Raw genomic sequence first — 22,788 nt, forward strand, 5'->3', positions numbered from 1 at the left:
TTTCTTAACTATAGTGCAGCTGGGGAGATGGTGTAGGAGGGAAAGATTTAATTTCCTGAGGCATTGGGACTGATTTCGGGGAAGATGGAACCTCTACAAACTGGATGGGTTGCACTTCAGCAGGGCTGAGACGAATACCCTTGTAGGGGTATTGGCTAGTGCAGTGGGGGAAGATTTAAACTAGAGTGCTGGGGGACGAGAACCTGAGCAGGGAGATGCAAGAGAGGGAAACAAAGACAGAAATGGAAAAGTAGAAAGCAAAAGTGGAAGGCAGAGGAATGTGTGAGGTTATGGGATTGGACAGTGGGGTGGATCTGGGTTAATGGTCTTTCGGTGTGTCAGTGCAGACTTCGGGGGCTGAATGGTCTCTTTCTGCATGTTCGGGATTCTATGGAAATGGGCCAGCAGCAAACAGGACAATTGTACGAAATAAGATGTGTAAAAATGTTAAAAAGACAAGTCCAAAGGCACTGTATCTGAATACAAAGAGCATTTACAATGAGGTAGATGAGTAAACACAAAACGGTATACAGAAGTACAGTATGAATGCAATTACAGAAACATGGCTGCAGGACACAACTAGGGAACAATCTATCCTAGATTTGGTATTGTGCAATGAGAAGGGGTCAGTTAATCATGTTGTGCGGGGTCCTTTAGGAAACAGTGACCATAATATGATACAATTCTCCATCAAGATGGAAAATGAAGTAATCCAATCCAAAACTAGGGCCGTTAGTCTAAACCAAGGAAACTGCAAAGTTTAGAGGAGCTAAGGTAGATTGGGTAACTTTATTAAAAGGCATGATGATAGCTAGATAATAGCTAACATTTAAGGAAAGAATGTATGCATTGCAACAGTTAGACATTCCTTTCTGGCACAAAAATACAACTGGGAAAGCAACCCAAACATGGCGAACAAAAGAGATTAACGCTGGTATCCAATCGAGAGAGGAGTCAGATAAAGTTGCTAGAAAAAGTAGCAAACCTGAGGATTTGGAAGCAGTTCGTCAAGGGAGGACAGAGATTGGTTAAAAGGGGAAAAATAGAGTATGAGAGTAAACTTGCAAGGAACATAAAAGCGGACTGTAAAGGATTCTATATATGTGCAAAAAGAAAAAGGATCAGTGAAATCAAATATATGACCATTCGTTTGAAACAGGATTTTATGATAGAATAAAGAAATTGACTAATTAACCAATTGTTTTAGTTCTGTCTTCATGGAAGAAGACACAAATAAGTACTCAAATGTTCAGGAGCTAAAGGTCTACTGAGAAGAAGAATTTGAAGGAAATTAGTATTAGTTTAAAAAAAATAGTGCTGGAGAAATTAGTGGGACTGAAGGCAGATAAATGCCCAGACCCTGATGATCTTCCCACAGAGTACTAAAGCAGGTAACCATGAACATAGTGAATGCGTTGGTTTTCATCTTCCAGAATGCTGCTGATTCTGGAACAGTCTTAGCAGATTGGAGAGTGGGAAATCTTATCCCACTACTTAAAAAAAAAAGAGGGAGAGGGAAAATAGGAAATTACAAACTAGTTAGTAGGGAAAATATATCATAAAGGATGTGATTACAGGACACAGAAAATATCAATGGGATTAGACAAAGTCAACATGGATTTATGAAAGGGAAATCATGTTTTACAAGCCTACTGGAGCTGGTTTGAGAACATCACTGGCAGAATAGATTACGCAGAACCAGTGGATGTACTGTATTTGAATTTGCAGAAGGCTTTTGATAAAATCCTACATAAGGGTTTGGTTTGCAAATTTAAAGCACATAGGATTGGGCTAATATATTGACATGGATTGGGAATTGGTTAGCAGACAGAAAACAGTCGGAATGAATGCGTCTTTTTCGAAGTGGTAGGTGGTGGTGACGAGTGGGATCCCACAGGGCCCCAGCTATTTGCAATATGCATCAATAATTTGGATGAGGGAACATAATATTTCCAGGTTTGCTGATGACGTGAAACTTGGTGCGATTGAGAGAGATGCTGAGGATGTCAAGAGACTTCCAAGTTGAGAGAGTGGGCAAATACACAGCAGATGAAATATAACATTTGTCTGAAGTTATCCATTTCAACAGGAAAAACAGAATGACAGAGGACTACTTAAATGATAGATTAGGAAATGTTGATGTGCAAAGAGACCTGGGTGTCCTTGTACATCAGTCACCAAAAGCAAGTATACAGGTGCAGCAGGCAATTTAGGCAAATGGTATGTTCGCCTTCATTGTCAGAGGATGAGAGTACAGGAGCAAGAATGTTTTGCTGCAACTGCAAAAGGACAGAGTGAGGCACCACCTGGAATGTTGTGTGCAGTTTTAGTCTCCTTACCTCAGAAAAGATATATTTGCCATTGAGGGAGTGCAGTGAATGTTCACCAGACTGTTTCCTGGGATGGCAGGATTATTCTTTGAGGACAGTTTGGGTCAACCAGGCCTATATTCACTGGAATTTAGGAGAATGAGAGGGGCTATGATTGAAATATATAAAATTCTGACAGGGCTGGACAGACTGGATGTAGGGATGATGTTTCCTCTGGCTGGGTGATCCTGAACAAGGGATCACAGTGTGGGGCAAGCCATTTAAACTGAGATGAGGAGAAGTTTCTTCACTTGGTGATGGAGTGGAATTCTCTTTCACAGAAGTCTGCAGAGGCTAAGTCACTGAATATATTTAAGAAAGAAATAGATTTTGAGACTTTAAAGGCTTCAAGGGTTATGTGAAGGACGCAGGAGTATGTCGTTGGGGTAATATGATCATGGCTGATCCTCTGAGTAGCAGAGCAGCCTCAAAGGGCTGAATGTCCTACTCCAATTCTCTATCTTTCTATCCGATGACATAGGTCGTGGGAGCAGCAGTAAGCCATTCAGCCTTTCGAGCCGGTTTTCCCATTTGAGAAGATTGTGGATAATCAGATTGCGGTTTCAACTCTTCTTTCCCTGTCCTTGTCTGCCCAAAACTTAACTAGACTTCACAAGTGGATTTGATTAGAAATTTCATTATCTAAGTGGGTTTCCAAGGCAGGAATTTTGGACAAGGTGAAAGCAAAAGTAATACATTGTCTTCACATGATAAATAGTAGATCCTTTTTATGAAGTTTCCATTCCATCAATGACAATATATTTCATTACATTTACAAAACAATTGCTTTTAAAAATTGTCATACATCTATAATTAAGGTTAGTTGCAGAATGCCATGTGATGGAGCCTGTAAAATGTAAACAGTAAAAACAGTTCCTTACAATAAACGCTACACAATTTGACTCTCAAATTCATTACCTGTTGACTTTTCTGGAGTTTTTTTCATGTGTTGCTCATCTTGACTGTTGAATTGAGCTGCACGACTTGTGTCCCTGGTGTACCCAGCCGGCATACATTGCTGTACATTTGATTTTTGACAGTGACAAAGTGGTTGTATTTTACAATGTTTGTTTTATGTCTTATTACATAGTATATGCCAGGTAGGGACATAGTGCCCAAATTTCACCGTCAATTTAAGCATGGCTGATAATGAATGTTTAACCCATGTTTTGGAACCTCAATATTGCATCAGGTTCTGTTTCACCTTCCATCTTCGTGAAATGAATGATGTGTCATGTAAATGAAGCAGCGTGGTTCCTTCAAGCATGTCTTCTGTGCTGAAAAGAAAAATGTTCCTGGTTATTTAATGATCACACTGTTCTCTTGTCTTTGTCCTTTCTTCTATTATGTGGAACCTCTGCTAGGTTCCATGGTCCACTTCAATTAAACTTCAGGTAAAGTAACAATATAAATAGAGGCAGTGCAGACTATGCGAAACATGCTTCTGCTTGACCTCTCTGATGACAACCTGAATGTTTGTGGCTGCTCACTGGCTTGTGAGGATTCCACAAACCTATTTGCAAAGTCTGGGGAGGCAGCTGTCACCAACCCATGTGGACTTGCTTCTCCCCACCCCTCAAAAAAAAAACTGAGGAAAAAGGCACAGTAATCTATGATCCTTTGGCTTCTCCTTTTGCTGTAGGCTGTTAGGTTTAGGAGGTCTTCAGAAAAATGCTGTCACCTGGCTCCCTCTTGGAGTTCTATAGTACTATCTTTTTGATGTTGGTGCTTGTTGAGGTCTGATCGGATTTTCTGGTGTTCAAGATTTCTGAGTTAGCTCCAGCGTTTACGTTCCAAAATCCCTATTTCAGCAGCAGACTCTTTTGCTGAGAACTGGATTTAATGGTTTCAAAGATGGGAGCTAGCAGGATGCTGCAGTCTGACCTAAGTGAACACCAGTGTGAAGGCAGTTTATTGTACATAGAGGACAGTTAAAGTTTTGGTCTTGGCAAATCAAGCATTAATCCGTGGAAATTAATTGGTAGGAAAATTGTTGTAGCCACTTTAGTGATAATGCTATTTATTGGTTGCTTGATTATAATTGCAAATATGGGCTGAGTCATGCTCTTGTTTGTTGGTATAAATGTTGCAAATTAAGCTATTTGGAATGATAAAAAGTATTCTTTCCCTCAATTATCTAAATGTGAAATTCTGAACTGAATGGGCACTGCAGTGCTCGACATCATGGCATTTAGAATTGTTTTACCAACATGAGGAGGAGAAATACACGAGCATCCCACACCTAGCCTGACTTTCAGTGAACTCACTTTGTCAGTATTTGTAATCGAACCTAAATCGAATGAGCCTTTCTTTCACATATTGCAAAACGATACTGAAGAGAGGCAGAGAAGTGAGTTCATACAGCGGGGTTAAGGGGAGTGGCTTCAGAGTGGGAAACAGTGCAGAGAAATGCAGAGGAGTGAGTTAAAGCAGTGGGGGAAGGTGTGCTGGGGAGGAACTCGCCATAAACAGCGAAAAAACAGTGTGACATTACTGGAAAACCAAAAGTTTATTGGTTGGTAAGTAACTCCTAATTTGAATTACATGTTCTAATTTGCTTTTAGATTAAATGTAAATAGGAGATGTACTTTAGATAAAGAACTTAAGACCAGGCGGAAGTTAAACAAAAACTAAAGAGAGTGCAATGAGTAAAGAGTGTGGCAGTTTGGTAAGTGTAGGAGTTGGGTGAACTGGGGGGGAGAGGTTTCTTTTTGGAAGAAGGGATTAACTGAGAAACAACACAAATAGGTGAAGTCGGGGTTATTGTAATAAAGTAATGTAAGTAACAAAGTAGGGGAAGGAAAGTAAAGTTAGCATAACAGAGGTAAGTTGTTGGTAATCTTACATAAGCATATTTTTTGTTAAAGGGAGAAAATAAGGGGTTTAAGGGTTGTCACAGCAGGAGGACTCACATCCGTGATATGTTCCTCTTGTGCTATGTGGCAAATCCTGGAAGCTTCAGTTTCCCCAGTGTCCACGTGGGCAGGAGCGTGTCCAACTGAAGCTACTCACTAACCGCATTTCACAGCTGGGGCCGAGGATGGATTCGCTGTGGAGCCTCCATGATGCTGAACAACATGTGGATAGCACGTTCAGTGAGTTGGTCACACTAGGTGAAGACTGAACGGGCAGAAAGGGCATGAGTGACCACGAGGCAGAGTAGAGGAAGGCAGTTGGTGTTGGGGCCCCCTGTGGCCATTCTCCTAACAGATATATCATTTTGGATACTGTTTGGGGAGATCACTGTGCAGGGGAAAGCAGTGGCAGCCAACTTTATGGCACCATGGGTGAGTCTGCTGCAGTAGAGTGGAGGAGGAGGAAGAAAGGCAGGGTTTTAGTGGTAGGGAATTCAATTGTAAAGGGAACAGATAGGCCTTTATGCAGCCTCAAAAGGAACTTCTGGATGGTATGTTGCCTCCCTGGTGTCAATGCCAGGGATGCTACTGAAAGACTGCAGGGCACTCTGAAGGGGTAGGACAAACTGACCGAGATTATGGTCCATGTTGATACCACCGATATCAGTAGAAAGGGATGATATCTTGCAAGCCGAATTCAGGAAGTGAGGAAGTAGACTAAAAAATGGACCTAGTTGGTAGTAACCTCTGGATTACTCCCTGTGCGACATGCCAGTGAGTATACAAATAGGAGAAATAGAATAGGAAATTAGTCCAAATGAATATGTGGCTGGAGAGATGGTGCAGAAGTGAGGGTTTTAGATTTCTGGGACTTTGGGACTGTTTTAGGGGATGGTGAGACCTGTACAAAGTGTATGGTTGCACTTGAACCAGAATGGGACCAGCATCCTTGCAGGGAGGTTTGCTTGTGCTATTGGAGAAGCTTGAAGCTAACTTGGCCAGAGGGTGGGATCCTGAGAGAATGTTCATCAGGGGGAGATGCACAAGCAAAATTTGAAGAGACGGCAAGTGTGTGAGGAAGGCATAGAGGTTATCAGCAAGTTAAGGCACAAGGGAGTTTGACAAGATTGGATGGTATTTATTTTAATGCAAGGAATATGATGAACAGGGCAGATAAGTTAAGGGCACAAATTCATGCATGGAGGTATGATGTAATTGCTGTCTCTGAGACATGGTTGGGAGAGGGGAAGGATTGGCAGCTCAAATATTTTGGGATATAGGATCTTCAGGCAAGACAGGGAAGGAGGTAAAAGAGGAGGGGGCGTCACGGAATCAATTATAGCGATAAGGAGGGATGCCATCTTCGAAGGCTCTTCAAATGAAGCCATATGGATAGAAATTAAAAACCAAAAAGGAGCAGTCATATTGCTGGGAATGTTCTATACGTACCCTAATAGTCTGAGAGAAATAGAAGAGCAGATATGGAGGCAAATTTCAGACAAGTAATATGGTAGTGATAGTGGGGGATTTCAACTTGCCCAGGGAAAGAGTAGAGCCCATTAAGGGCCACAGTGATAATTTGTGTGGAGTTGGTGGACGTAGGTAGGATTCAAAATGAATATTTTGTGTTGGTATTCACCAGTGAGAGTGATGATGTGGGTATAGAAATCGGGGAGAAGGACTCTGATACAATTAAATAAATTATCATAGAGAGGATGTGCTGAGTGGTCTGGCAGACTTAAAGGTAGATACATCTCCAGGGCCAGATGAAATGTATCCCATGCTGTTGAGTGAGGCAACAGAGGAAATAGGGCACTGGCAATTTTCATTTTCTCTCAGGCCACAGGGGAGGTGCTGGAGGACTGGAGGATAGCCAGTGTGATGCCATTATTCAAGAAGGGATAAACCATGAAACTACAGGCCAGCCAGTCTAACCTCAGTGCTGGGGAAACTATTGGAAGCAATTCTGAGTCACGGAATTAATCTACATTTGAAGAGGCAGGGGTTAATCAAGAACAGTCAGCAGCATTTTGTTAAGGGGAGGTCATGTCTGACCAACTTGATTGAATTTTTGAAGAGGTGAACAGGTGAGTAGATAAGGGCAATGCATTTGATGAAGTCATCTTGGACTTCAATAAGGCTTTTGGTAAGGTCCCTCATGGGAGACTGAGGTAAGAGCCCATGGGATCCAAGGAAATTTGGCAAATTGGGACCAGAATTGGTTGTGGCAAGAAGCAGAGGGTGAATTTTGAGGATGTTTTTCTGATGAGAAGCCTGTGTCCAGTGGGGTCCCACAGGGATCAGTGTTGGGGCCCTTGCTGTTTGTGGTTTATATAAATGATTCAGACTTGAATGTAGGAGGGTTGATCAGCAAGTTTCCCCCCACTACACCCTACCTACTGGGGCCATCTGTTAACTGTTTCTGGTTGTCCTTTGACATACTGCTTCCCTTTGTTATGCAATTAACGCATTCTGATCTCTTACTGTGCCACTATCAGCACCCTCTTAGCCCTGATCACTACCATTTACATTCACTTTGTCTTTTTGTCCATTACATCTTTGTCAATCTCTCTCTTTCCTCGATTCAGCTCCCACAATCAGAACAGTATAAATCTTATCCTACTTCCAATTGTCTTTTAGCTTTGACAAAGAGTCATCCAGACTCCCAATGGTAGCTCGGTTCTCTCTCCACAGATGATGTCTGACCTGCTGAGACTTTACAGCATTTTCTGTTCTTGTTGTGTATGGTATACTTGCCTTTATTAGCCAAAACAATGAGTTTAAGAGCAGGGAGGTTATGCTGGAATCTTTATAAAATGTTGTTTAGGCTAAAGCTGGAGTATTCTGTGCAGTTCTGGAATCCACATTATAGGAGGGATGTTATAGCACTGGAAAGGGCACATAGGAGATGTATCAGGGCTGGAGAGTTTTGGTTATTAAGAGAGATTGGATAGACTGGGGTTGTATTCCTTGGAGCAGTGGAGAATCAGGGGTGAACATGATTGATATGTATAAGATTATGAGGGGCATAGACCAGATAGGAATAAACTTTTCTCCTTGGTGGTGGGGTTAATGACTAGGGGGCATAGATTTAAGGTAAGAGGCAGGAAGTTTAGAGAGCATGTGAGGAAAATGGTTTTTACCAGGAGGGTGGTGGGAGTCTGGAACAACTGCCTGAAAGGGTAGTGGAGGCAGAGACTCTCATAACCTTGAAGTATTTAGATGGGCACTTGCGATGCCAAGGCATACAAGGCTACGGGCTAAATGCTGGAAAATGGGATTAGAATGGACTGCTACAGACACAATGAGCTTGAAGGTCCTTTTGGGTGTTGTAGACCTCTATGACTCCATGACTTGGTGTGCTGCAGCGAGAAGTGGATAAGTGGTTTACAATATTACTTTTCCAGCTCTATTTTAGAATGATGTAAAGGTGACCAGCTTTGAGAGTATAAATTTGAAACAGAGACTGACTAAATCCATATCCATATTTTTGCTACTGTAGCCGTAGTTTTGCTCTTGTGACGCCCCACAGAATAAATGTAATAATTTTATCGGTTCTGACAGTTAACTGAGATGTGTTAAATTCGCCCTTATGTGTGCTGGTACACTGTGTTCCACTGGAGTTCCATGTGCTGTGGGAATGGTCACAAGGTCACAGGCTAAGTGGCTTGTAGTTACAACTGAAAGAAAGCAAGAAATAAAATCAGTTAACCACTGTGGATGTTTTCCTGTCTGAATTACTTGTGAAAGCAGCTGAAAGTTGCCATTCACAATGGATACTGCACCACATTTAAAATCTGAGCACCCAATTGATGGTCATCTGTGTGAAAATGCCCCACCTGGAGTATCACAATCATAATGATCTGAGAAATTCCAAGTACACTTGCTAGCTGATTCTCAGTTTGCTGACTTCAACTGAGTACTTGGGGTGTGGTCTACATATGGTATCAAGCATATGGTATGAAGCTTTTATGAGGCAGTAATGCTGCTGATTACTTTGGTTAATTTGTGCTATAATGTATGGGCATTAGTTGAGGGCAGAGTTCGACTTGGCATTGAGCTATATTTAGTCATTTCTCCCTCTGCTCCCATGATTGAATAAGCTGTTGGCAGGGCCTCACATATTCCGGTGCAGTACTTTGAGATAGCATGGAAGACAGTGATTCATCACCCTGTAGAGGAGTGGTGTAGATTGCACACTGAGTGTATTTACTTAAGAATTATAATGCATTAGCTATTTGAGAATTTTGTATTAACAGCTACTAAACAGTACTTTTTATACCCTTTACCCGTGCCCCCCCCTCCTCTCCCCCCCCCCCCCCCCCCCAACCATTCTGCCCCCACCTCTCCCACCTGTTAACTTTCTCATTTTCATAAGAGACTTCTAAATAGGAAAGCTTATTTCCAATTTGACTAACTGTATTTTTGTTTTTCCAGTGGAGGTTACTGTGGAATATGATTATGAAGCTATGCACGAGGATGAACTTACACTCAAGGTTGGCGATCTCATCAAGAATGTAAGAAAACTTGAAGAAGAAGGGTGGTGTGAAGGAGAGTTAAATGGACAGAGGGGATTATTCCCTGATAATTTTGTCAAAGTGAGTAAGGAAAATAATGCTGTGGCAAATCTATTGTGTTTTTTTTCTTGGTTTATGAAAAAGAATACAACTGCATGAACGTATTTTTATAGACTTTGTCCAGCAGTTTTAATAGCATACTAATAACCAATAACATGAACCACTTGCACCAAGTTTGAAAGGACAGATGTTTTCCTCTAGTTTGTTTCTATGATGATTTTGGTAACGATTGTGTGTGTCAGCAAACAGCTTATGAAAACTCATTGTTGTGTGAGCTATGTAATATGCTTGAAAGTTATAGTGATGGTGTTACTTCAGTTTACATTGTGCTCCTGAATAACATGCCTCAAATGTAATTTGCATTTTGCCATTATCAGAATGAATGTCTGGGCGTGTGTATATGTGAGATTGATTGATTTGTCTGGATGCTTTGATGGATAAAACGAATGCTAAATACATGCATTTGTACCGAAGCTATGGTCAAGTGGTTTTATAAGTATATCAATGAAGTTCAGAAATTTGCATCAAGAAATAGAGACGGACATAGTTTTTGAAGCTGTTGAATTTCAGAGGTGAGCAAAAAGCTTTTACAGGTTGCAAAAGTTACCCAAGTAAAGAAAGGAAGGTTAATAAATTTTATTTGATCCAAAAAGTGGGAGCAATATTTATTATATTTTAGAGAAGTTTAAGTTCAAACGAGTGCTGCAAACAACAGATTCAAAGATGAAAGGGAAAAATAATATGCAAGAAGGGGTGTTGAGCTGATTTGGTGTTGCCTATGTGAGGACGCTCTCCTAGAAACAGCTCAGAGCTAAGCCAGAAAAGTCTTGGGCTGCGACAAGCAGTCATGTTTCTGAAGGTTTTTGGATTTCCACAGCAGAGTGGAAATGTGTTTGAGAGGTCATGTGATATATCTTTACCAAAGCAAAAGCAGTTTTAGCTTTGGTAATATTACTGGATATTTAAGCTGCTTGAATAGTGTTTAATTGTGGGCCTGATCAAGTAGGGAGTCTTTTGTGGGGAATAGAAACATAGAAACTCGAAGCAGGAGTAGGCCATTCGGCCCTTCAAGCCTGCTTCACCATTCACTTTGATCACAGCTGATTATCAAATTCAATATCATGATCCCCCCATTATCCTCCTTTAGCCCCAAGAGCTATATCTAATTTCTTTTTGAAATCAGACAATGTTTTGGCCTCGACTACATTTGGTGGTAGTGAATTCCACATATTCACCACCCTCTGGGTGAAGAAATTCCTCCTCACCTCAGTTCTCAAAGGTTTACCTCTTATTCTTAAACTATGACCTCTTGTTCTGGACTCCCCACCATTGGGAGCATTCTTTCTGAATCTACCCTATCTAACCCTGTTAGAATTTTATAAGTTTCTGAGATCCCCTCTCACTCTTCTAAACTCCAGTGAATATGAATACAACCCTAACTGACTTGGGCTCTCCTCATATGACACATCTGCCATTCCAGGAATCAGCCTGGTAAACCCATCTGTGCTCCTTCTATAGCAAGGACATCCTTCCTCAGATAAGGGTACCAAAACTGCACACAATACTTCAGGTATGGCCTCACTAACACCCTATACAATTGCAGCAAAACATTCCTATTCCTATACTCAAATCCCCTCGCTATGAAAGCCAACATACTATTTGCCTTCTTTGCTGCCTGCTGTACCTACATGCCTACTTTCAGCGACTGATGCACGAGGAGTCGAAGGTCTTGTTGAGTATCCACCTCTCTGAATTTACACCAATTCAAGTAATCTGTTTTTCTACTATTGCTACTAAAGTGGATAACCTCACATTTATCCACATTATACTGCATTTGCCATGCATATGCCCAAGCACTCATCGTGTCCAAATCACACTGAAGAAATCTCTGCATCCTCCTCACAGCTCACCCTCCCACTCAACTTTGTATCACCTGCAAATTTGGAGATAATACATTCAGTGCCCTCTGTCAAATCATTAATATATAATCTGAACAGTTGGGGTCCTAGCACAGACCCTGTGGAACCCCACTATTCACTGACAGCCAATCAGAAAAAGACCCATTTATGCCAACTCTTCACTTAGTCTGTTATGTGAGATCTTGTTGCAAGCCTTCTGAAATTCTAAATGAACCACATTCACTGGTTTTCCTCAGTCAACTCGACAGGTTAAATCCTCAAAGAATTCCAGTAGATTCGTCAAGCATGATTTCTCTTTTGTCAATCCAAGCTGACTTTGTCTGATTATCTGCCTTCCAAATGCTAAGTTATGAAATCCTTGATAATAGTCTCAAGCAACTTTCCCAGTACCGACGTTAGGCTCACTGGTCTATAGTCCCCTGTTTTCTCTCTACCCCCTTTTTGAATAGGGGACTTGCATACATTTATCTCAGCACTTCTGGTACATTATTCATGTCTTCCTTTGTGAAGACTGAAGCAAAGTACAAATTTAATTTCTCAATCTTATTTCTTCATACCCCCAGTATGAATTCTCCCATTTCTGACTCTATGGGGCCCACATTCATTTTTGTCACTCTTTTTCTCTTTGCATAACAATAGAAACTTTTACAGTCAGTTTTTATGTTTCCCGCTAGCTCACTTTCATACGCTATTTTTCCCTTCTTAAAAAATCCCTTGTTCCTTCTTTGCTGAATTTTAAACTGCTCCCAATCATCAGGCTTTTTGCTTTTTCTTGCTAATTTGTATGCTTCTTCCTTGAATATGATACCATCTGTAATTTCCCTTGTAAGCATGGCTTGGCCACAATTCCCTTGCAACTCTTGCGCGAAACAGGGGAATAAACAACTTCTGGAGTTCACCTATTTGTTCGTTAAATGCCTGCCACTGCCTGTCCACTGTCTTTCCTTTCAGTAATGTTTCTCAGTCCATCATGGCCAATTCATGCCTCATACCATCATAGTGACCTTTATTGAGATTCAGGACCCTGGTCTCAAAATCAACTACACATCACTATCCACCTTGACAAAGAATTCTTCCACATTATGGTCACTCGTCCCCAAGGGTTCTCTCACAACTAGATTGCCAACTAATCCTTTCTCATTGCACAACACCCAGTTCAAGATGGCCTGCTCCCTTGTTGGTTCCTAAACGTATTTCTCCAGAAAATCAACCCATATGCACTCCAGAAATTCCTCTTCGATTGTACTATGACTAATTTGACTCTCCCAATCTGCATACAGATTGGGAAAGTCACCCATAATCACAGATGTTCATTTAACACATTTGCTATATTTTGTAAGATTTTTAAACTCTAATTTTGTGTGCTTAAGTTTTTGTTACTACATTTTATGCTTTTCAATTTTAAAATCCCAAAAGTGTTTTTGATTTTTCTTTTGCTGCTGGCTGTGTTTTTTCTTCTCATTTTCAACATACAAAGAAATGGGTATGGCCCGTAAGTCAACTTTCCCTCTGGGATTTGGTTTGTTCAAGCATTAACCTCTGCTATGGCCATAACACCATATTCTTGATTCTTCATCCACCATGGTGGCATATTGGTTAGCACTGCTGCCTCACAGTGCCAGGGACTCGGGTTCAATTCTTGACTCAGGTCACTGTCTCTGTAGAGTTTGCATGTTCTCCCCATGTCTGCGTGGGTTTCCTCTGGGTGCTCCAGTTTCCTCCCACAGTCGAAAGATGTGCGGGTTAGGTGGATCGGCCATGCTAAATTGCCCTTTAATGTCAGGGGGACTAGCAGGGTAAATAGATAGGTTAAAGGGGATAGGGCCTGGGTGGAATTGTAGTCAGTGCAGGCTTGATGGGTCGAATGGCCTCCTTGTGCATTGTAGGGATTCTATAGTTCACTAATGTGTACCTGTGCATTGGATTGCACAGGGGGTGATTGCAGGGCCGCAGAAGAAGCTAAATAGTTTTGATGAAACTTTCTTTCTGTTTTTGTGATTTTTTTTAAAAAAAAAGGTCATGATCTTTTTTATTCATTAATCTAGGCTTTATTGAAAGAATATCTGCTCTAAAGTTAGATTCAGAACTGAGAAGCTGGCATTGACAGACCACAGGTGTGGAATCTTGATTTCGACTCATCAGTTAGCTCAGAGCAAAATGGTCTGCTACCACAGTCACTAGCCCTCAGTCTTGAAGAGCAAAAATACCTGGTGCTCAGGGAATTGAGCCTTCCTGACCCAATGGTCAATTGACAAATGGGATTTCTGATCTCCATCTACTTAATTGCTCATGTTGTTTGGTGCATATACTGTACTTTTAGATCACCTCAATGTCCCACCTTCATATTGCTGATTTTAATAACAGAACTTTCTGAGTTTGTGGAATAAAGAAGTATTTTCCATCCAAGGGGAAACTTGTCTCAATGCCTTTATGGCTTTTGGGCGTTCACTTTTTTGGTCAGCCTTTGATCAGAAGCAAGACCTGTAAGAAATATGCATTTAGATTCCATATGGATACTTCTTGACAGCCTTTCTGGAGACTGCAAGATAATGCAAAAGGGAAAAGGAGATGGGGCAGTGTTGTTAGTAAAAATGAAAGCAGTGCACTAGTAAGAAAGGACCTTGGCCAAGAACATCTAGATGTAGAATTTGTCTGGGTGGAGCTAAGAAGCAACAAGGGTTGGAAAACTGTAGTTGGTGTTATCTATATGCCTCCAAACAGTAGTGGTAATGTAGAGTATGACATTAAACAGGAAATTAGATATGAATGTGGCAAGCGTGCTATAGTAATCATGGATGACTTTAATCCACATAGCGACTGGGCAAATAATACAATGGTGAATGAAATCCTGAAGGGCGTACAGGATTTTTTTTTTGGACTAGTATGTTGAAGAACCAACGAGGGAACATGCTATCCTAGATTGTATATTGTGGAATGAAAATGGGTCAATTAATAATCATGTTGTGCAGGGTTTTTTAGGGAAGAATGACCATAACATGATAGAAATTAGTGGGAGCTGATAAATCCCCAAGGCCTGCTAATACATTCAGAAGTCTCACAACACCAGGTTAAAGTCCAACAGGTTTATTTGGCAGCACTAGCTTTCGGAGTCTCTGGCTCCTTCATCAGGTGAGTGAAGAGCTGTGTTCACTAACAGGGCATATACAGACACAAACTCAATTTACAAGATAATGGTTGGAATGTGAGTCTTTACAGGTAATCAAGTCTTAAAGGTACAGACAATGAGAGTGGAGAGAGGGCCAAGCACAGGTTAAAGAGGTGTGTACTGTCTCCAGCCAGGACAGTTAGTGAGATTTTTGCGAACACAGCTCCTCACTCACTTGATGAAGGGGCTAGAGACTCCGAAAGCTAGTGCTGCCAAACAAACCTGTTGGACTTTAACCTGGTGTTGTGAGACATCTTACTGTGCTTACCCCAGTCCAACGCCGGCATCTCCACGTCACTGCTAATGCATCCCAGGAGGTGGCCATGGAAATAATGGATGCATTTGGTTGTCACCTTCCTAAGTTGTGTCGATTCTGTAACAGTCCCAGAAAGTTTGAGTGGCAAATGTAAGCCCACTAATCAAAAAGGATGGAGGGAGAAAATTAGAAATTACAGACGGCTTGCCTAACATCAGCAACTGGAAAATAATATAAAGAATGTGGTAACAGGATACTTAGAAAATATCAATGGGATTGGACAAAGTCAACATGGATTTATGAAAGGGAAATAATGTTTGACAAACCTACTGGGGTTTTTGAGGACATAACTAACAGAGCAGATAAGGGAGAGCCAATGGATGTAATGAATTTGGATTTTCAGAAAGCATTTGATCAAGTCCCACGTAAGAGGTTAGTGTGTAAAATTAAAAGCATGGGTTTGGGGGTAATATACTGGCATGGATTGAGAATTGGTTAGTGAATGTAAAATGGAAGTGTGGGAGTAAATGGTTCTTTTCTGCACTGGAAGGTGGTGACCAAGAGGGGATCAGTGCTTGGGCCCTCGCTATTCACAATATATATCAATGATTTGGATGAGGCAGTCAAATGTATTATTTCTAAGTTTGCTGCTGACACAAAACTAGGTGGAATTGTGAGTAGTGAGGTGGAGGTAAAGAGGCTTCAAGGCAATATAGACAAGCTGAGTGAGTGGGCAAATACATGGAATAAGTAATATGACATGGATGGATATGAAGTTACCCACTTTGAACAGGGAAGCAGAATGGCAGAATATTATTTAAATTGTGATGGATTGGGAAATGTTGATGTATAAAGGGACCTGGGTGTCATAGTACATTGAAAGCAAGCATGCAGGAGAAACAAGCAGTTAAGAAGGCACATGGCATGTTTGCCTTGATTAAAAGAGGATTTGTCTATAGGAGCAAGGGTGTCTTATTGCAGCTGTGCAGGTCCTTGATGAGATACCCACCGGCAATATTGTGTACAGTTTTGGTCTCCTTGCCCAAGAAAAGTTACATTTGCCATTGAGGGACTGCAGTGAAAGTTCATCAGACTGACTGCTGGGATGACAGGGTTATTGTCTGAGGAACAATTGGGTCAACTTGGCTGGCGTTCTAAACTACAGTTTAGAAGAATGAAAAGGTATCTCGTTGGAGCATATAACATTCTGAGAGGGCTGGACAGACTGGATGCAGGGATGTTGTGTCTACTGGTTTGGGAGATTTAGAACAAGGTGTAAATGTCTCCGGAAATGGGGTAGGCCATTTAGGACTGAGATGAGGAGAAATTTCTTTACTTGGTGGTGAACCTGTAGAATTCTATACCACAGAGGGCTGTGGAGGTCAAGTCATTCAATATATTTAAGAAAGAAATACAGCTTTCTAGACACTAAAGGCATCAAGGGGTTTGGGGAGAGAGTGGGAGTATGACATTGAGGTAAAGGATGAGGCATAATCATGTTGAATGACGGAGCAGGTTTGATGGACAGAGTGACCCATTCCTCCTAGAAACTTTTCGAAGTTTCTACTTTTTTTTTGGTTGACATCATAAATATTGCTTCTGTGCATTCCTTATATTTTCTACATCTGAGAGTAAAACAGGAGGTGCGATCATTTATCAGTTAACTTGTGCATTTCACATTGCCTGCTCGATAACTTACATCAGGACTATTTATGCCTCAGAATTTAGAAGAATCTGATCTTGACCCTGCTTTCTCCAATAAAAAGATTAAACTCTCTAAATCTTCCTAATTTAGAGACCCAAGATGTATAACAATCTTTAACAGCTTTTGCTGAACTCTTTTGAAGGTAGAGAGTATACAAATGCAGCAAGTATTTAAAATGTGATCTTGCCACTGATCTGTGCATGGTTTGAATGGCATTTGTTTCGTAGTCTTTTGATGCATCCTGTTGTTGAATTGTATCTACTTGTTTCCAGAAAACTGATTGTGGATGATCAACAATCACACTCGCATAACCTTTGTTTTTACTTCGATAGCAAGTGAAAAGCAATTTGGCTTCTTAACTAAATTAGATTCAGTTCTGGCAAAAGCAATGTATGAAAAGTAACCCATTATGTTTTCATTCACCCAGTATCCAAGGTGTGTTAATTCTGTGGGTTGAACTTTCCCCAATCCCACGCTGTCTTGATTTTAATTTTTTTTTAGTAGGATGTGGGCGCCGCTGGCTAGGCCATCCTAATTGCCCTTGAGAAGGTGGTGGTGAGTCATCTCCTTGACCTGCAGCCCATCTGGTGTAGGTACACCCACAGTACTGGAATTAAAAAGTCTTTTGGGCCATGATATTGTTCATTTTCATCTAATTTAACTGTTGCAGTTGAAGTTGCTGCGTGTTATTTATAACGGAACATTTTCAGTTTGGATAGCCTCAATACATTTGGTCTCCTTGTAAGGAGAGGCACTTGCTTGTCTCGATCACCCTTTCAGTAGATGTAACTAAAATGTGTCTAGAGTGAAATCAAAATTTGCATTTTAAAAAAATCTTTTTTGATTTAATATTTTTTAAATGCTATTTTCTCCCTCCTATGATGGTCACCAGACTGCAATGCCTAGTATCAGAAAATTTGGTCCTGAAACGCTTCACACATGGTTCAAATAGTTCTATATCTACTGGAAAGCCATCATCCATTTGTTCAGTTATTTCCATCAGGAACTTTGGTAGGCTGAGAAGGTATGATATTGCTTTTAAATCTGTGTGGACTGTAACTTATAACTTCAGTTCTTCGTAAGTGGGTAGTGGAAGTGGCACTTTTGGTCAGATCTTGATTGTGCAGGACATCTTAAAGCAAATGCTATTTGACATTTTTCTGCAGCATCTGCCCCTGAATTCTTTGTGTTCTAAACTTATTGTAAGTGTGGTATTTGGATCAACAGGGCATCTGGGACCTTGGGTAATAGTGGGACCAACTATATATCTCTAACCAATGAGATTTAAAGGTTGAGAAAGAAACAAGTTGGTCAACTCGGGTACAGGAAGAGATTTAAAGAGAAGGAAATAAACATTGTAGTAAGAAAGATTAAAAGTGATTTTGATATCCAGTCTGGAATTTATCCATATTTTTCACTTCTTTTGAAATTTCTACTCACTGGAATGTTTCTACCATTCAGTAAAATCATAACTTATCTGTACTCAGCTCAATTTACTTGAATTTAAACCATATTACTTGATCTCAAGCAATTGCCCCAGCATCCACAGCTCTTGTGGGGGAATGTTCCAGTTTTCTGCTTTGTTTTGAAGAAGTGCTTCTTGATTTATTCCTGAATAGTCTTAACACTACTGTGAATATAATTTTTATACATTTAAAATTTGGATGAACTTTAATTTGGTGTACCTATAGTTAACTTAATTTGGTCATTAGGTAATTCCTAGTTCTTGTTTAGTTTGACATCAAGATTAGTTTTAATTCCTGTGATTAACCATTGTTGCGGTGTTTCTTTCGTCTGAGTTGTTATCTTTCTGCATCTCTTTGGAAAAATCTATATTTTATGTATTAATATATTAGACTTAAATTTGTTAGACAATGATCATTTAAACTTGAAAGTGGATGAATAGTTGAAGTAATCAAGTATGCGCTCTATTCTTTAGCTTGATATAATAGACAGTAAGCATTTTCAACACTTCAGATCGTTATGCTAGTTGTCTTGTATCTTGCTCATTTTTGATATTTGGAAATTATTTGTTGCCTTATAGTCATGGTCTCTGCAAAATAAACATATGAAGATGAAAGGAATAGAAGGATGTATTGAGAGGGTGAGCTAGAGTAAGTTTGGAAGAAGCTCTGTGGAGCATAAACACCGGCGGAGACCAGTTGAATTAAATGGCCTGAACTGTAATATTCTATTCTAAGTACTTAACACACATCTTAAAAGCATTGGCCTAGTTCCAGATATTTGACTATTATCAAAAATCTTCAAATTCAGCAACATGCTTTCCCTCCTGTTGTATGACCTAAGGTCTGTCTCTTTTTCCACATCATCTTTGCAACGACTTAGCAAAATCAGTCATTTTTCATGGAAGGAATTGTGAGCATGTTATACTGCTAACAGCTCCTTCTCTGCTGTATGATTGTGACCCTTAAAACAGCAATTTCTAGTAATGACCTCCATGTAACTGTTTTTTCTTTGTTTTGTCATAGTATAACAGCTTTTGAGATGGTTTTCTTTTATTATGAATCCATGGCCTGTTATATTGTCATTCAGCTTTTGATTTGGAAAAGCTGACAGACAGATGCGCATGTGCAGGACCTTTACAAGGGACTGTTAAATTGCCCTTGGCATACCTTTGAGCTGTAGTGCAGAGTTTTACTTGCCACGTCCACAGAGTGTTTGCAGTAGCAGAAAATATAATTGGTCGATGTGGTGTAAATCTGAAGAGTTACATTTGTTAGAAAAATAAAAAATAAGTTAATAGGCAGGAATGTGAATTAAAAATAAAACAAGGTTATTCATTTGGAGGAGATTCTGATATACTAGTAGTCTTAATAATTCAGTCTCCCTTCATCCTGTCTCGGGAATGCAGGTTTTGCAGCTTTTAACCAGCTGTTCAAGCCTGGCTGTGCTTTATGTTGCTTGTGCTCTGGAAGAATGATTAATGACTATGAGCGAGCAACTCAAGCACCTGGTTGCCATAAGCATTAAAATGTAATTTGGATTATTTCAATTGTAATGGCAAAAGTTTATTGCTCAACAAAAAACAAAGGCTTCACCTGGGCCTTCTAATTATTTTACAGAATATGCTGAACTCCTCTTGTAGCCTTGGCACTTGCATTTCAAACTTAATGTTTTAAGATTTTTTTAGCAAACAACTTCCCTCCCTCCCCTTTTGGGAGGGAAATGTCAAGTAAGAAATCAGCAATGAATAAGTGGCAAAGAATGCAGATTGTTCTCATAGATTAAGAAAAACAAAAGGTTAAAACAAAATATGGTATGTTTACATTTTTTATCTTGTCACAAGGCATCACAGAGTATAAAGAATTGCTGATAGATGTATTTAGAATCTTGTATGGTCATGCACAGTTGGATAGCACAATGCATTGATAACACTAAAGGTAGAGGAATCTGGAAAATTGGTGGATATAGGGCTTCAGGGGCCCTGTCTAGAAGGACAGAGGAATGTGTGCTTTTTTGGCTGCAAGGAAACACGTTTTGTGCTCGGGCAGATTGGTGTTCCAGCTGTTAACCAGATTGAATTTGAATTTTAATGAAAGAAAAGTGAATCATATGACATAAGAAATAGGATGATTAAACCAGCAACATATTTTTGTAGGGTTTTTTACTCTTTCATGGGATGTGGATGCCGCTGGTTCAGACAACATTTAAGATCCATCCCTAATTCCAATAAGAAAGTGGTGGTAAGCTGCTGCCTTTTATATGTTGACGAGAGAAAATTTGGATAGAAAAGAAGACGCACATAATTAGAAAGTGTAAGCTAAAACAAAAACACCATTGAAAAGTGTATATGGCCATAAAACATGCAAGCAGAAGTAAGCCATTTGACCCATTGAATCTGTTCTGCCATTCAATGAGATCATGTCCTTGACCACCCACAAGGGGAAACATCCTCTCAGCATCTACTCTGTCAAGCTCCCCGGGCGTCCCATATGTCTGCAATAAGGTAACCTCTCATTCTTCTAAACTCCAATGAGTACAGGCCCAACTTACTCAATCTTTCATCATAAAATCCCTCCATGCCCAGGATCAACCTGGTGAACCTTCTGTGGACTGCTTCCAGTACGAGTATATCTTTCCTCAGATGAGGGGACCAAAATTGTTCACAGTATTCCAGGTATGGTTTAACTAGTGACTTGTGTAGTTTTTGCAACACTTCCCAATTTTTATGCTCCGTTCCCTTAAAATAAAGGCCAACATTCCATGTGCCTTCTCTGTTATCTGCTGAACTTGCATTCCAGCTTTGATTAATGCACGAGGACCCACAAATCCCTCTGTGCTACAACTTTCTGCAGTCTTTGTCCGTTTAAATTATTCTCAGCTCCTCTATTCCTACCAAAGTGCATAACTTCATATTTTCCTACATTATTTTCCATCTGCCAATTTTTTTGCCCACTCACTTAACCTGCCTATCCCTCTTAGACTCTGTGTCATCCTCACCACTTGCCTGCTCACATATTTTTGTTATCTGCAAATTTCGCGGTAGTACATTCATTTCCCTCATCCAAGTCTTTGATTTGATTTATTATTGTCACATGTATTAGCATACAATGAAAAGTATTGTTTCTTGTGCACTATGCAAAGCATACAGTTCATAGAGAAGGAAAGGAGAGTGCGCAGAATGTCGTGTTACAGTCATAGCTAGAGAAAGAGCAACTTAATGCGAGAGGCCCATTTTAAAAGTCTGATGGCAACAGGGAAGAAGCTGTTCTTGAGTCAGTTGGTATGTGACCTCAGACTTTTGTATCTTCCTAATGGAAGAAGTGGAAGAAGTCATTAATAATTAGAATCTGATTAGACAATTAGTCTTGGCAGCAATTTTACTTGGAATTGCAATGTGCAAAAAACAACTGAAATATTTCAGGATGTTTGTTTAAATGCATAACTGTGGGGTAGGCGATGGCCTAGTGGTATTATCGCCAGATTCTTAATCCAGAAATGTTCTGGAGACTCGGGTTCGAATCCCGCAATGGCAGATGGTGGAATTTGAATTCAATAAAAATATCTGGAATTCAGAATCTACTGATGATCGTGAAACCATTGTCAATCATTGTAAAAGCCCATCTCGTTCACTACTGTCCTTTTAAGGAAGGAAATTTGTTGTCCTTACCTGGTCTGGCCTAGAGTTCTAAAGGAGATAGCTGAAGAAATAGTGGAGGCGTTAGTTATGATCTTTCAAAAGTCACTGGAGTCAGGGAAAGTCCCAGAGGATTGGAAAATCGCTGTTGTAACCCCACTGTTCAAGAAGGGAACAAGAAAAAAGATGGAAAATTATAGGCCAATTAGCCTAACCTCAGTTGTTGGCAAAATTCTAGAATCCATCGTTAAGGATGAGATTTCTAAATTCTTGGAAGTGCAGGGTCGGATTAAGACAAGTCAGCATGGATTTAGTAAGGGGAGGTCGTGCCTGACAAACCTGTTAGAGTTCTTTGAAGAGATAACAAATAGGTTAGACCAAGGAGAGCCAATGGATGTTATCTATCTTGACTTCCAAAAGGCCTTTGACAAGGTGCCTCACGGGAGACTGCTGAGTAAAATAAGGGCCCATGGTATTCGAGGCAAGGTACTAACATGGATTGACGATTGGCTGTCAGACAGAAGGCAGAGAGTTGGGATAAAAGGTTCTTTCTCAGAATGGCAACCGGTGACAAGTGGTGTCCCGCAGGGTTCAGTGTTGGGGCCACAGCTGTTCTCTTTATATATTAACGATCTAGATGACGGGACTGGGAGCATTCTGGCCAAGTTTGCCGATGATACAAAGATAGGTGGAGGGGCAGGTAGTATTGAGGAGGTGGGGAGGCTGCAGAAAGATTTAGACAGTTTAGGAGAGTGGTCCAAGAAGTGGCTGATGAAATTCAACGTGGGCAAGTGCGAGGTCGTACACTTTGGAAAAAAGAATAGAGGCATGGACTATTTTCTA

The 22,788-nt window shown here is 40.4% G+C and overlaps 1 protein-coding gene across 4 annotated transcripts in view; it reads left to right on the plus strand.

Moving 5' to 3' along the window:
- The window catches only part of cd2ap (CD2-associated protein), a 234,441-nt gene that overhangs the window by 25,709 nt on the left and 185,944 nt on the right, over positions 1 to 22,788 (plus strand). For 2 of the 4 annotated variants that reach the window (XM_078212880.1, XM_078212881.1), the window contains one exon: positions 9,662 to 9,822. In XM_078212880.1, coding sequence (XP_078069006.1) covers positions 9,662 to 9,822 — 161 coding nt within the window. The remainder of the gene's footprint in view (positions 1 to 9,661; positions 9,823 to 22,788) is intronic. The other 2 variants (XM_078212882.1, XM_078212883.1) reach the window with 1 other exon arrangement.

The sequence above is a fragment of the Mustelus asterias genome, chromosome 5 (assembly GCF_964213995.1).
Source record: "Mustelus asterias chromosome 5, sMusAst1.hap1.1, whole genome shotgun sequence".
Taxonomy (NCBI): domain Eukaryota; kingdom Metazoa; phylum Chordata; class Chondrichthyes; order Carcharhiniformes; family Triakidae; genus Mustelus; species Mustelus asterias.